We start from the raw sequence: 14,732 nt of genomic DNA on the forward strand, positions 1-14,732 counted from the left end.
AGTCCTGTCACCATTACAAGCTTGCCTGTGACATAGGCAAGAACTTTCTTACTACTCTCTCATCCTCTGGAATTCCCTTTGGTGGGAAGGTAAAGACTTTTCTTTTTAAGCAGGCTTTTAATGAATAATTGTTTTGAGGGAGCTTGCCCAAACCTCAGATAAATGAGAGTCTGCATGTTACATGCATAGGGTCAGCTCTGAGGACACACAGTGAGTACAGACATTCTGGTTGGAATTCAGTATTTGGTGGAAGCCTGAATCTGGCTTAAACTTGAAGTTCACTTGTGTTCACAACTAATTCCTTCAGAAATAAAAACAAAAAATAACCTGCAACCATGGAAGTAACTTCTCTCTCTCCTTCCACTGTGATTCTTTTTCAATCTGCAGAGAATGACGAGTGTGTCACAGAAAGAGGGATGTTAAAAGAGAACATAATTCGGAAACGTGTATATGAATTAGAGTTCCCTCTATATTCTCTGGTCAAGAGGAAGGATGGTACAGTGTTAGGCTATACTACCCTAGCACCTTTCATCTGTAAATATCATCTGAGTGCAAAGGTATGATCTTATTGGCAAGAAAACTGTTGATCAAGCTAAATCAAATCTTAACTATTTGTGAATTATGGCCTGGATCGGGACCACCTCAAGTTCAAAGGTAATCAAGTTGAGACAAAGTCATTGGATAGAAGAAAACTGATTCAATGATTAATGGATACAGAAGGTGTTTACAGTAGTGAAAAGCATATACAATCCCTTCAACTGATAGAAGCCTACTGTCTTTGCAGCTAAAAGCACACAGAAGGCGTGTCCCCCTCTGTTGCCTAGATAGGCACTGAACTTATCCTCCCTCTAGGGTGAAGGCTAAAGAATCTGTCTCTGTCCCAATCTAATATACCTATGGCCACACTGAAGATGCAGGATGGGGCAGGATGAGGGTTATCATCAATGCCCTGGAGAGGGAACAAGGTTTCTAGCCCTTTCTGCTACCAAGATTGAGAGATGCTGGGAGTATTTATATTTGAATGCTCCCATTTGTTTACACAAAGGATTATGCTACATGGAATGCCACCAGAAATATATGCTGTCATTTCTATACCCACTGCAGCCATGTATTTCTCTCATAGAGCTTCTATATACCCATATATTTTTCTTCTAGTATTTTGAGAAGAAGGTGATTTTTATAAGGAATGACATAGAAGAAAGGGACTCAGTCCTGTCCCCTTGGTCCCATTTCAGATGTTGTCTGGCTATGATTTAACATACATAGCCCAAATCCTTAGACTGCAATAGAATGGTACATTTCACCTTTCATATAATTTGACTCTTAGTTTGCTTCTTTTACCGGAAATCAGTTTTAGTTTGTTTTTCAATTGTTAACAGGTTAGGCGCCTTCACTAGCCAACATTCTATAGGCACCATAGACCAGTTCTAAAATTATGATAGCTAGCTTTCTCAAATGCACTTTGCAAATAATCTGGAATAACTGGATTGATTTCTCAGACATCCAAACTATTTTTGTCCCAGATTGAAATTCGACTCTTAGACCCTAGATACAGCAATGACATTGATGCTTGCCAGGGCCTGACAGCCTCAGTACGTGCCACAGGCATTCACGCGGCATATGAAGTACTTCCACTCTCTCCGTTACAGGAGAGTTCTGTTTAAAAAGCTAAAGGCAGTAGCAGAAATGTCTGTGCATTCATACATGGGGAAAAGGAAAGGAGAAAAAGAACCATGGGAACCATGAGAACTTTTATCAGGCAAGAAAGACAGTGGAATCCTGGGCAATAGCTACTACCTGTTACATTTTAGCAGCTATATAAAAGGCAGAAATGGAATTTGAAGACAGGATTGAAACGGGGTGAAGGAGGTTTGTTTAGATGAAGAAAGTAGATGCTTTTCTGTAGATGAGAGGAGACTCTTAGCACAGCATAATAAATGGGGATGCAAGAGAAAACTGAGAGGGCTGCAAGCAGCAGTTTGCATAAAGTTTAATAAGGGTTTTTTCTGGACTCAATTGAATGTCCAGTTCTTACCTAGTTACCTTTAATTATTTGGCATGATCAGCTTTAAATAATACAACCATCTGTTATGTGGTATTATCTGTTTGATTTATAGATAACCTGGAAAGATCAGCCAATCATTCTTTCGGAGAAGAAGATGCCAAGCAAACAATTTGGACGTGCTTTTCTACATTTGTCACCTCATGGCAAATGGTTAGCTTCATTTGCAGAAAGCGGGCTAGTTTTTATCCATGATGCTTCAAGTATGGTAATTGCTGGAATGTAGTTCTCATGAAAATTTTGCTCATCAGAGTTATAAATGCATTTCATGCTGTACATTAAATAAATGAATACAGGATGCTCTGTTTTTATTTTGGAAGTATGTATTGTGTTATTTGTTGTAGAGTTTCAAGGTGTGTAGAAGGAATAAATACAGATCAACATTTGAGTCATAGAAGGAAAACAAATGGGGTTTAATGTTTCTTCTATCTGAGTATGACTTGTAACTAAAGATTTGTGAAAGGGCATGGGAGATGATTTAAAGTCAAAACAGGATATGTACAGTAGAAATAGAAAGGATCTCAGGGTCAGACACAAGTCTTGAAAGATAGATTGCCGCTACTGTCCAACTCAGCCTGGCCCAAGGGGACCTCCAGATGTCACATGTCACCCCGAAGCATCTAAAGAAGTCATGCTCTGAGCCTGCATTGTCTCGCTCATAGGATAGACTTATCTACTGAGGAAAACAGGAATAGAAATAAAATGCATAGAGAATCTGAGGAGTGTCTGGAGAAGGGACACCCAAGCAAAAATAATAAAGCTAATCTGATCCAAAGATACCAAAATACAGGCCTTACTGCTGCAGGATACTGTGAGCAAAAGAACAAACGCTGTACAGAAGTCAAGATTTGCAGCAAAATGCAAGACAATAGGCTATTTTCTCCATCAGTTTTTATATCAAAAGCTCTTTTACGAGTCCCACTGATCAGTCACTGGCCATCTAGCTATAACTTTTTACTTTTTATAATAGGAATATTTCCATGAGAACACCAATGGACTTAGTTAATGAGACTTCTGGTTTGAGCTTGAAGATATGAGTCATAATCAGATAGCTTGTCTAATGTATGCATTCACTCTCAGAAGTGGAAGCTGCTTAAAAACAATAAATTTTATCACAAGATGGATCCGCAGTACACTGTTACATTGCTTTGCTATCACTGTCACCACTTAGTTGTAAGAAATCCTGGGGGCTGTAACTGAGAATGTTAACTGAGGTTGATGTTCTCGTCTAGAGACCTGTTGTGTATTCTTCTGAACGACAGTCCCCAAGGTACTCTTGTTTAAATCTCATTCCTCTTCTCAGGCTGGTACAGAAGGATAGAAAATAGTGTATAAGTATATACCACTAAGTTTGCAGAGATACCAAAGTACTGAAAGGAGATAAGGCACTGTAGCCTACTGTCGGAGGTCCTTAGGAGCCCTGGTGGCGCAGTGGTTAAATGCCTGTACTGCAGCCACTCACTCAAAACCATAAGGTTGTGAGTTCAAGACCAGCAAGAAGGGCTCAAGCTTGACTCAGGCTTACATCCTTCCGAGGTCGCTAAAATGAGTTCCCAGATTGTTGGGGCAAATTAGCTTACAGTTGTAAACCACTTGGACACTGCCTAGGCAGTATGAAGCGGTATATAAATGAAGCTTATTAAGCTTGTTTGTTTAGTCAACACCTTTAGTTTTGTCCTGAGTTAGATTTGTGAAATCCTTTCCTATTAACTTTTAACTATGGATAAAACACATGCATGTGTACCAAGTTGGTCAATGAAAATTAGGTTCTTCCTTGAGTAGATCTTTTATACCCACTTAAACTTTAATCTGATTTAATTTTCATTTTAACTTAAGTGTTGTCAAAACTTTCAAGGCAAATGCATCCAACCTGTAATCTAATTAAAAAAAAAAAAACAATTTAGTGAAACTGTTTCTCTGTTTCCAGGACCCAAATATGAAAAGTACAGTATTCCATATGCCCTTTCAGAGCTCTGTCCATCAAAAGTGATAAGCTCATATCCATATGATGCTCTAATTCATGGCCATTATCTGTAATATAAGGAGCTTTGTTTCCTTGAACATTAATATAGCCTGCACATAGCTGTCTTGTAGTGTGGGCATTGTTGTGCCTTCAAGTCATTACAGTGACCCAAAAGTGAACCTATCACAGGGTTGGGTTTTTGTTTTTTAAAAATATTTGTTCAGAGGGGTTTTGCCATGCCTTCCTCTGAGGTGGAGAGAATGTGACTTACCCAAGGTGAGCTGTCCAACACTCAAGCCACTATACCACATTGGTTCTCACTAATGTGTTAATAGACACAGCTAAATGAGATACGTTTAGCTGTACTTTTAGTTGTAAACCTTCTAAAGCTCTATGATCAGACAGGCTACAGATTGCATAACTAAAAATATCAGGGTATTGCAGACCTAATGCTCCCAATCTTCATCAAAGTTGAGAGCCTGTGCAGATTGTGGAGTTACACATGCCTTCTCTATCTTTTCCTTTCTTCAGAATCGGCTCCCTGATTAAAAAAAAACAAGTGTTTTTTCCCCTCTCTTCCTCTTTTTATCCTAAGGATGTATTGACTCATGAGTACTGCCATTCCTATCATGGACGAGGAATCAGATCATTTGCATTCTCATTGGATGGCCAGTATATGCTTGCTTGTGGCTCACAGGATGGAGCGCTTGTTTGTCTAAAATGGAAGTAAGTATGAATTTTTAAAAAATTATTTGGATATGACATAAAACAGATTTTCAGCAGATTATTATTGTACTGTTATGGTACTGTTCTAAAGCAATGTAATTTCAAACACCACTGTCTCATTACTGTTTATGCAAATTAGTATTTTGTTGTTGTTGTTGTTGTTTGCCTTCAAGTTATTTCCCAAAGTCACCCAGTGGGTTTTCATGGATTTGAACGCTGGTCTTCAGAGTCATAGTCCAACATGCAAATCACTATGCCATGCTGGTTTCTTTACATCACAAGTTGTTGTACAGTACGCCTGCTCCATATGCGGGCATGCCATACACAGCTTCTGGTTTACGCAGAAGCTGCGCTGCAATCAATTGAATGGCGTGTGTGCCTGTGGCACCTGCGCACCACGCCGCCATGAGCACAAGCCCTATTCTATTGAATGGGTCTTGAGCTTACGCGGGGGGAAGGGGTCTGGAACAGATCCCCATGTAAGACAAGGCTCCACTGTACAACTTAGGGCGGCCTGAAGGCAAATCTATAATTCAGTGTCCTTGGCAGGATTTGTTCAAATGAGGTTTGTCATTGCCTTTCCATGAGGCTGCGAACATGGGACTTGCCCAAGGTCATTCAGTGGGTTTCCACAGCTGGGCAGGATTTGAATCCTGGTCTCCAGAATCACAGTCCTACACTCAAATCACTACACCATGCTGGAACCCTCCAAATGAGTAATAATGACCACAAAATACATAGAACACTGGATGCTACCAGAAAATTCCTAGGGTATGCAAAATCTGTCTATGTTATGCCAACTTCCATAGATGTTAATAGTTCTGCAGGAAAGGAATAAAAAGCAGACTGCCCAGAAATGGATAATAAAGTTTCTGGGAAATATGGCAGTTAGCATGACATGGTACTCTCCAGAATGTTACATTTTCCATCATTCTCCAGCTAGCTTGTCACAGCCATGCTGCCTGGTGATGGTTGGAGTAGAAGCCCAGCAACTGAAGATTGCCAGGTTAGGTACTAGAAAGCTATTCTATGTTATTAATCTTCATAATCACTTGTTTTCCAAAACTAAATAAGCACAGCTAATTTGATGGAAGGTAACTGTAATCCTGCAATTTGCCTCTGAGTTCATGAGGAAATGATATAGGCTTGAGCTGTGAAAAATATGAAATTGAACCCACGGCTGCTTGCAGCCGGCATCTTGCCGAGCACAGTTCTATTCAGAAGCGAGGGGCTGACTCTCACAAGAGCACCTCCTCCTGCACATGCACAGCATGAATTATTACAGAAACAGCAGTTTCCAAGCATGCAGGCACAGGAGAAACGGCTGCTTTACCAGTCATGATTTCACAGGGCCCCATAAGGGAGGGAATTCAAAAGAAAAGGGCTTCCTGTGTGTAGGTTCTACTTCTCAGTCAGCACAAGATGAAATGTTTGATGGAGAAGAGGAATGGTCCCAGATGTCTAATTAGCTTCCTCAGTCAGAGGTAACAAATAAAAATCAGTTTATGCAATTTCTAAAAAGAATGTATAATGATATGTATGCCAAAATGGATAAGACAGGATGTAGAAATGGAGGATGAGGAGGTGGAACCTCAGGAAATGGATACTCGAGCCACATTTAAATGAATGGGGCTTGTGCACATGGCATGTGCACCATTACCCCTTATGGGGTGTGCTGCCCCTTTTCCCAGCGCAGCTTTCAGCGTATGGCACGGGTGCACTGTACACCTGTCTTTGCTGTTATAATCCACAGTCATCTGTTGTTTTACCTCGTTTGGTATTTGTACTTGATATCTTAACTTTCTTGCTATGTTCCTTTGATGTGGTATTAAAAGTGTTTGTAGTATCTTGCAATGATGTCGGCCCCAAGGCACCAGCTTCATTGATGATATTAATATTCCCAATATTTTCGCTAGCTTCATTAGCTGTAAATTGTCAGGCTAGACCTGCTCTCATCCAGGAGACATATTCAAAGTCATCATGTACAAATCAGAACAGACAACATGACAGTAAGAATGTATATAATGGAACAAGGAGGTCTTCATTCCAAAGCATTGGTGCAGGAATCAAACATGCTGTTCAGATGGGTAGAGAAACATCTGAGCTCACTGACAGCAGTGTATTCGAAGAAAGCATGCAATATAAAGGTAGACTACATGAGCCGAAACAAATTGCATCCAGGCGAATGGGAACTGCATCCGGAAGTGTTTCTAAAACTTCAGCAAAAGTAGTGTCTGTTCACAGTGGACCTGTTTGCAACAGTAAAGAATGCAAATTGCAACAGTACTACTCCATAGATTCAAGCAATACAGCAGAAGCAAAAGATGCATTATGCTTTCCCACCCATTGTAATAATTCAGAGAGTCAACAAGAAGCAACAGTGGTATTGGTAGTGCCTTATTGGCCATGATGACCGTGGTTCCCTCAGCTTCTTCAGATGTCAGTAGATCAACCATACAAACTACCACACAGGGAAGACCTTTTAACTCAAGGGCCAATTGTACATCCAAACCCAGGCTGGCTGAGTTTGACAGTTTGGAGCTTGAGCGCCAGAATCTAATATGAAAGGGATATTCCACAGCGGTGGTGAAAACTATCATGTCATTGAGGAGAGAATCAACAAAATCAATATATGTGAGGACATGAAAAATATTTGGTAAATGGTGTCTGGAAAGAAATATACAGTTCATGGAAGTGAACATTAAGCATGTCTTACAATTCTTACAAGACAGTTTAGAAAAGGGTCTCAGGCCAAATACTGTACATTAAAAAGGCAGGTATCAGCATTTTCAACAGTTCTAGAGTTTGGTGGTGTAGCTTTATCTGGACAGCAACATTTAAAATGTTAAGAGGAGCTACTTTAATATCATTCCCAACTAGATATAGGTTTCCATCATGGGACTTGAATACTCAACAGATTAACAAAACCTCCCTTCAAAATAATGTCAGAGGTCATGTTAAGAATGTTGCCTTACAAAGTTGCTTTCCTGGTAGCCATACCTTCAGCAAGAAGAATTTCAGAATTGCAAGCTTTGTCCGTAAACACTAATTATTGTAGAATAGAAAAGGATAGAATAGTATTAAAGTTAGATCCAACATTTATGCCAAAATGCCCGAACAGTTATATGATACCAGAAGTTTTGTATCTACCTACCTTTTGTCCTAATCTGAGACATCTGGAAGACATGAGGTGGCATATATTGGATGTGAGAAAGGCCATAAAGGCATATATAAAGAAAACAAAATCTATTAAGAAAATAGAGTCATTATTTGTTTCCTGTAATCCAAGAAATATTGGTCAGGAAGCATCAAAAACAATTGTAGGAAGATGGATAAAATCTTTCTCTGTTATGACTGGGGAAAGAATTCAAGACCAGGACCAGTTTGGCCACATTCAACAAGATCTATGTCCACTACATCAGCATATTCAGTGCCAAGATCTCAATCAGAAATATGTGAGCCTGCAGGATGGAAAGAGCCAACAATTTTTATTCGCCATTACAAAGTTAATAAATACCATTCTGCAAAAGCAGCATTTGGCAGAACTGTTATACAGTCTGTCTTGTCAAAATATTAATTCCACCCATGGGCTTGGGTATATCCTGTAAGTAGTGGATTGTGCCTCCGGCCATCTCATGAATGACAGATTGGGTTTACCATGAAGATTCATTCAGAGATGGCTGGAAGACCAATCCACACCGCCCTAAATAAATAAATATATATATAAGATAGGAAATTAAGGTCATCAAGACTTTATAAATAAACTGACTGCGGAGTGCAGGAGTTCAACAGATGACAACTGAAAAAGAATATTGACTCCTGCAGACCCAGTTAGCGCAAGGAAACCCATTAGTAGTGGACTGGTTCTCCAACCATCTCTGAATGAATATTCATGATAAATCCCATCTGTCAATCCCACCATTTGCCTCTCAGTATATATATATATATATATATATATATATATAGACTTGATCTGTGAAAAAAAATTAACCAGTCTATTAAAGAGAGCAGTACAATCTTACCAACTTGCTACATTGTCAGTTTTCCCCCTTTTTCCCTAAGGAAGCTTGGAGAACGCAAAATAAAGGATGCAGTTGACTTTGGCACTTATCTTCTTAGCATGGTTAACAGCTCTATTTTCCGTGAAAACCTAGCTCTACGGAACATGACAGAGTGGACAGCAGCAACAAAATCCCAAGTCTATGAGAGTGCTTCTTCTCAGGTCATACATTTCTTAAATATATTGAGATGTGCCACACTATTTTAGGTGGCAAAGAGCTGAAAAATAAGTCTAGATTAGTAATTTCTTGTTAAGAATATACATTTTTGAACTTGCCACATTTATTAGATGGTTTTTCCACTCATTTCTAGATTGAAATTCATGACCAGGTCATGGTATTGGCAGTACTGGTCTGCACTGTGTATTTGGAGAACTGGATGAGTGACTGACTGCATATTATGAACTTGTCTCTGGAACCATTTTGAAATTACTAATAAATGTTCTAGATAAAGTGATATGACAAAAGGAATTTTTATTTTATTTGCCTGTTTGTTTGTATGCTGCCTTTCTCCCAACTTGGACCCAAAGCAACTCACAAAAGCTTAAAAGCAATAGCAATAATATTAATATAACAAAAATGTAAAATCCTTTTAAAATACTAAATTAAAAACATTAAACGACAGAACTTAGAAAATAAAGTTCATAACCAAATCAATAAGAATAGAAGTTGCAATTATTTGCTAAAGAAAAATCACAAGTAAAAGATCAAGAAGAACGTTCAATACAGCCTGAAAGGAAGTAAACCAAATTAATAATAAATCATACCTTTTTAATTTGACAAAGTTATTTTTAATAAATATATTTAGTGTATAACAATAATATATATGCAATACAGGAATTATAGTAAAAATACATTTGTATGAAAGATGCATGTATATGCATATACAAGTACATATCTTATTTGTTGAATACTTCACTACCAAGAAAAATAATTATACAGTATTTATGGGTTTGTTTGATTTTTTGTAATTTTAATGAATAGAATAAAAATTATTTATAAAAAATGCTGAGTTAAAAATATAAAACAATTAAAATCATAACAAGCAACACCCCAGTAAAAAGCCTCCTGGGCACAATTATGTCTTAAGCGCCTGCTTGAAAAGAAATGTGTTTGCCTGATGGCAAAAGCAGAACAGAGAGGTGGCCTGTCTAGCTTCCAGCAGAAGGTAGTTCCAAATGATGGGAGCAGCCACTAAGAAGGTTTTCTCTTGTGTCCTCACCAAATGTGCCTGTAATGGTGGCAGGACCAAGAGAAAGCCTTCCCTGAAGGTCTTAGGGTTTTGGCTGGTTCATATAGGGAATTCTTCCATCTGAATGAGTTGAGTAGGAATGTGAGACAGCATAAACATAAAGGCAACTTAAAATAAATACTAAATACTAAGACAAACCTGAATGGCAGATAATTGAATTTTAAGTAAGACAAATGGATTTCATGTGTTTTCTGAATTATTTATATGTATATATTTTAGATGAGGCTCCATAGGACATCAGGTATTGAAATGACAGAGGAAGATGAATACTTTCTTTTGACTCAAGCAAAACCTGATGAAATTGCATGGATAGATCAGAAAGCTCAGAAGGTACTTGTACTGCTACTGTAAAGCCTTAATGCCAACTGGATTATTTGATTTGATTTGAAATTGTCCTGTGAAAACACATACTTTTAAAAGCCATCTCATGATCAAATCTTCAGAGAAACTGATCAGAAATGGAAAAAAAAAAGACAGGCTGCATTGGTGACATGCCACTCTTCTAATTTCTGGTTCCTCTCTTTTGGGCTCTGCCCTGTTTGAGGCAAGGCAGAGACCACAAGCAGTGTCTAAGCAGTGCAAAGCTTAAGTCAACAAATTCCAAGCTTATAACACATGACTTACGCACTTATCACAGGAGACACTTACTGCAATGAAATCGTGGGCTAAACACTTCAGAAGCGCAGAGGTGGGATCGCCAGTCACGCTTCTCAAACGTCACTGAAATGCATCCTGCTCTTCTCCCATTGACTAATCATTAATGGAGAAGCCATTTTTGTAATAACAAGATCCCATAATTACAGAAATGGCTGCTCCACGAACGATTTGTCGACAGGAAAAGAGCAGGACACGCTTCAGTGACATTTGAGAAGCACGACTGGAGATCCCACATCTGTGCTTCTGAAGCGTTTGGCCCACAATTCCATTTCGGTAAGTGCCCCGTGTGATAAGGTCTTAAGACAAGGACAAATTGAGTTTTAAGCTGGCAGGAACAAATCAGAGAGCAAATAAATCAGGGAAGAGCAATCCAAAGCCACAATCAAAGGCAATAAAAGCTCAAGCACAGAGGTAGACTGAATGAACAGGGGTCAAGGAAGGTGCTGGTGAATATACAGGATTTTCAGGGGTACTCTGCTTCTTAGTGTTGCCTAATCTCAGAGGCTGTGGATTTTCCTCAGAATGTCTGCAGGCAGGACCACAATAGGCCCAATAGGATGATTGATAGAGAGTGTGTGTAGCAATTAGAGATCCTGATTAAGGAACAAAGACACCAGTGGTTTGGACAAATAAGCTAAAGGCTTTATTATATGAACTCCATTCTAAGATATGAAGGTTACTCAGCGTGTGCTGATCTAATATAGCTACAATCTAGGGAAGAGTTGAGAGACAAATGGAGGGGAGAGAAGATGTGGAAAAACATCCTTAATGATATCAGTTTACATTGCAGAGGGGTCAGAATAGATATACAAGAAGGGCATAGACTTTGGAGCACTCAAATTCTATTACTGTTGTCTTCTCTGAGACATTGTTGACTCTTCAGTGCTAAGCGTTGTTGCACTTCTAAAAGAAATTAGCTTTCTTGTCCAACAAATGATGATTTTCTGGATTGGGAATGAATGAATTTTCATAAACTAACTAGAAAGGGAAAGGAGATTACTCAAGTTCACTGGTAATTTTCAATCCAACAAACCTTATTTTCGTGGACCAGGAATGTGATAGCCAAACCAAGTTTTCTCCCTGTAAATTAATGTGCTCTTTATAAATTGCATCCTGGAAACAGAAAGGATTTCTTGTGAGTTGAGACTGGAACATTTAGATTGCAATTCAAACCTCTTCACGCTTATCTGAGAGTTGTCTACAATGAGTACAATAGGACTTATTTTTGAGTAGACGTAGTGAAGATTGTGTTGTTAGTAACAAGTAAATCTTCAGGGACCTAGCTTTCTACATTTTAGAAATGCTATTCTAGTCAATCTCACCATTAAAAAAGAGAAAATAGTCAAGAGATTATTGTGGGTTTTTTAAAACAAGGATTTTCACATTATAATACTTATTAAGTTTATCTATGTTTTACTTCATATATCTAAAGTTATAGTTTTCTACTCCTCTGTTTATTTTCACCATCTGTCTACCTATTGTATTGCAGGCTATTAAAGATGAATCCAGCAAGTTTGCTGAAAATAGAAAGAAAGTGAAACTTGGAATTAAAGCACTCCGAAAAAAGGTGTGTGTTTGAGTTATTGATTCACCAGAATACTTCTAAAAGCACTGCTGTGGTACTGCACTTCAGCTTATCCAAAGTATAGGAACATTAACACAACACTGCCCATTTCAGAGTGGCATTTAGACATAATTGTCCAATAAGCATTCTCTCTGGCCCTTTCCATACTTGTATGGAAGCCTCTAAAAATCATGATGGGAAACATTATGATGGACACTGACATGTAGGGGGAGATTGTATAGGAAAGACCTACACAAAGCAACACCATGTTGAAACAGACAGGCATGAAGAAGAGGCCTTTGGCCACTCTGCCTGCAATCGAGTCCCAGTCAGCCCCAGACTGTGGTGACCAGACCGTCTGCTCTTAAAGTGGACCGCCATGGCAGTCCAAAATGGGCCGCTGGCAAGGACCAGCTTTTTGCCACTCTTTTTACTGGCAGCCTTGGGCCATCAGAGCAGTTTCTGGCCACGTCAGGGACATGCGTTGTCTGCACGCAATACCCCCAAGGTGGCCAGAAGCCACACTTATTGGCCCATCTGTTTTGAGCCAGAAATTGTATAGCTGCATATAAAGGATATTTAATAGAACAGTGATTGATATGTAGTTTAAAAATCTGAAAACCTGCATCTTTATTCACTTAGCAGTACACAGGAGCAATCCACAATCACATGGTTTAACTGTTCATGCCAACCAGAGGCTGGTGTCATGTGGCCACAAAGAGTTTTCTACCACTGACTGCTTTCTCTCAATTCAGTTTTTGAACTCTTGCCTTGTCATCACCAGGAGATACTCAATTCTCTCCCTTCACATTTTTAAATCTTTTGCTCTGCTTTACTTCTCTGAACTAATATTCCTTGCTGTACTTTATTTCATTATTTCAACCTTTCCCACTGCACATTGCCTTGAAACCATGAAGACACTCAGAGGCTATGTTTGTCTCATTTAATATATGACCTTGGAGGCAAATACTGTCTTAGTAGACTGAAAAATGCATTTTTTCATGCTATGACTATTTCCATAAACCAAGACCACAACAGAGATGGGCCTATTCAACAAGGTGATAGAAGGATTTAAGGCATGAAGGAGGGCAGCTTGGAGCAATCCATCAACATTCATAAAATACTTCAAATGTCAATCTGCACGTATCTGCATTTAGCAACATAAAGCTTCAACACACAGTTGACCCTCTGTTTTCATGGGGATCCATCCCCTCCCCCGTGAAAATGGAGGCTCGTGCATATTCAATCCCTATAGGCTTGAATGGGGTATGTGCCCTTGTGTACGTCTCATTGAAAATAGCGGCGGTCACTCCTCCGCAGATTTTCGAGGTTGCGGATCCTAGATCCGTGAATTAGGAGGGGCAACTGTATTTTAATATGGTAGCTAATGTATTTGTTTTAATTGGGTTTTTATCATCAGGTTTTTAGCTGTATTTTGTTTTAACCTTGTAGTAAAACACGTTGGATCCCACATCAAGAGAAAGATGGGATATAAATTAAATAAGTAATCAATCAAAAGTAAAGGGCAATCACAGCTATTCTATCCCATGTGATTGTATATTGTTCCTGTGTATTGAGCAAAGAAGCAAGTATTGGTATTTACTGTGAAGGGTCATTCTTTGGAGGGGCAGAGGAGTAATTCATCCACACCTGGGAGTTATAGTTGCAAAAGTTAGAACATATTGCAAGATTTTTTAAAATTGGGGGAGATTTTTTTTCTTACTTTCCTGCTACTGATTATTCCTATCATTTTTCTCTTCTGTACTCTTCAACTATGGGTGTACCCCCTAGTTTCTTCACCAGTTCCTGCTTGATTCCTTTTAGTAGTATTAACATAGTTAATTGGGTAACATTGTAAACTACTTGTGACCTGTAGTCTCAAACTGCTTATGCTCAAGACAGTATTCTTGGTTGGAATCATCTCTGTAAGACAGAAATTAAGTTGTGTGCCCTCACGTACATCCACCTTACTGGGCTTTCCATTATGGTAGTGCTCCATCCTGATATTTCACCTTTGCTTAATGTTGTTTTGAACTTTCTTGTGGGACAGGCTATAGTTCTACCCACCATTCTCAAAAAATTCTGCTCTCCACTGAAAATTTTCTTATGGTCCTTGATATTTAGAGAACTCTTCACTTTTTATATGGATTGGATTGCTATGTTCTGTCAGGTTCTTGGTCTGCTGTACTGATACTCTGAGTAGCATACCGTACTGTATTATCAAGCTCAATATTTCTTTGAAACTTCAAGCTTACTCAAGCAGAGCAGTGGCAACATCAGATGAAATAATCTGCAGTGCCTCAGACCTAGATCTCTGCAGAGCCTTCAGCTGGAGTTCTATCACACTACACTGTTACAGCAATATTATTCTATTTTAGTTGCCATGGCAACCTCATATGGAAACCTGGGATTTGCAGTTTAGAGGGGCATTTAGAATTAGTCTGAGAGCT

The 14,732-nt window shown here is 38.9% G+C and overlaps 1 protein-coding gene across 1 annotated transcript in view; it reads left to right on the forward strand.

The window, feature by feature from the left end:
* Positions 1-14,732, forward strand: part of CFAP43 (cilia and flagella associated protein 43) — a 76,405-nt gene that overhangs the window by 36,225 nt on the left and 25,448 nt on the right. The window contains 6 exon segments of the mRNA XM_042457719.1: positions 388-557; positions 2,118-2,270; positions 4,621-4,751; positions 8,814-8,973; positions 10,281-10,391; positions 12,208-12,285. Coding sequence (XP_042313653.1) covers positions 388-557; positions 2,118-2,270; positions 4,621-4,751; positions 8,814-8,973; positions 10,281-10,391; positions 12,208-12,285 — 803 coding nt within the window.

Source organism: Sceloporus undulatus, chromosome 3 (genome assembly GCF_019175285.1).
Source record: "Sceloporus undulatus isolate JIND9_A2432 ecotype Alabama chromosome 3, SceUnd_v1.1, whole genome shotgun sequence".
Lineage (NCBI taxonomy): Eukaryota > Metazoa > Chordata > Lepidosauria > Squamata > Phrynosomatidae > Sceloporus > Sceloporus undulatus.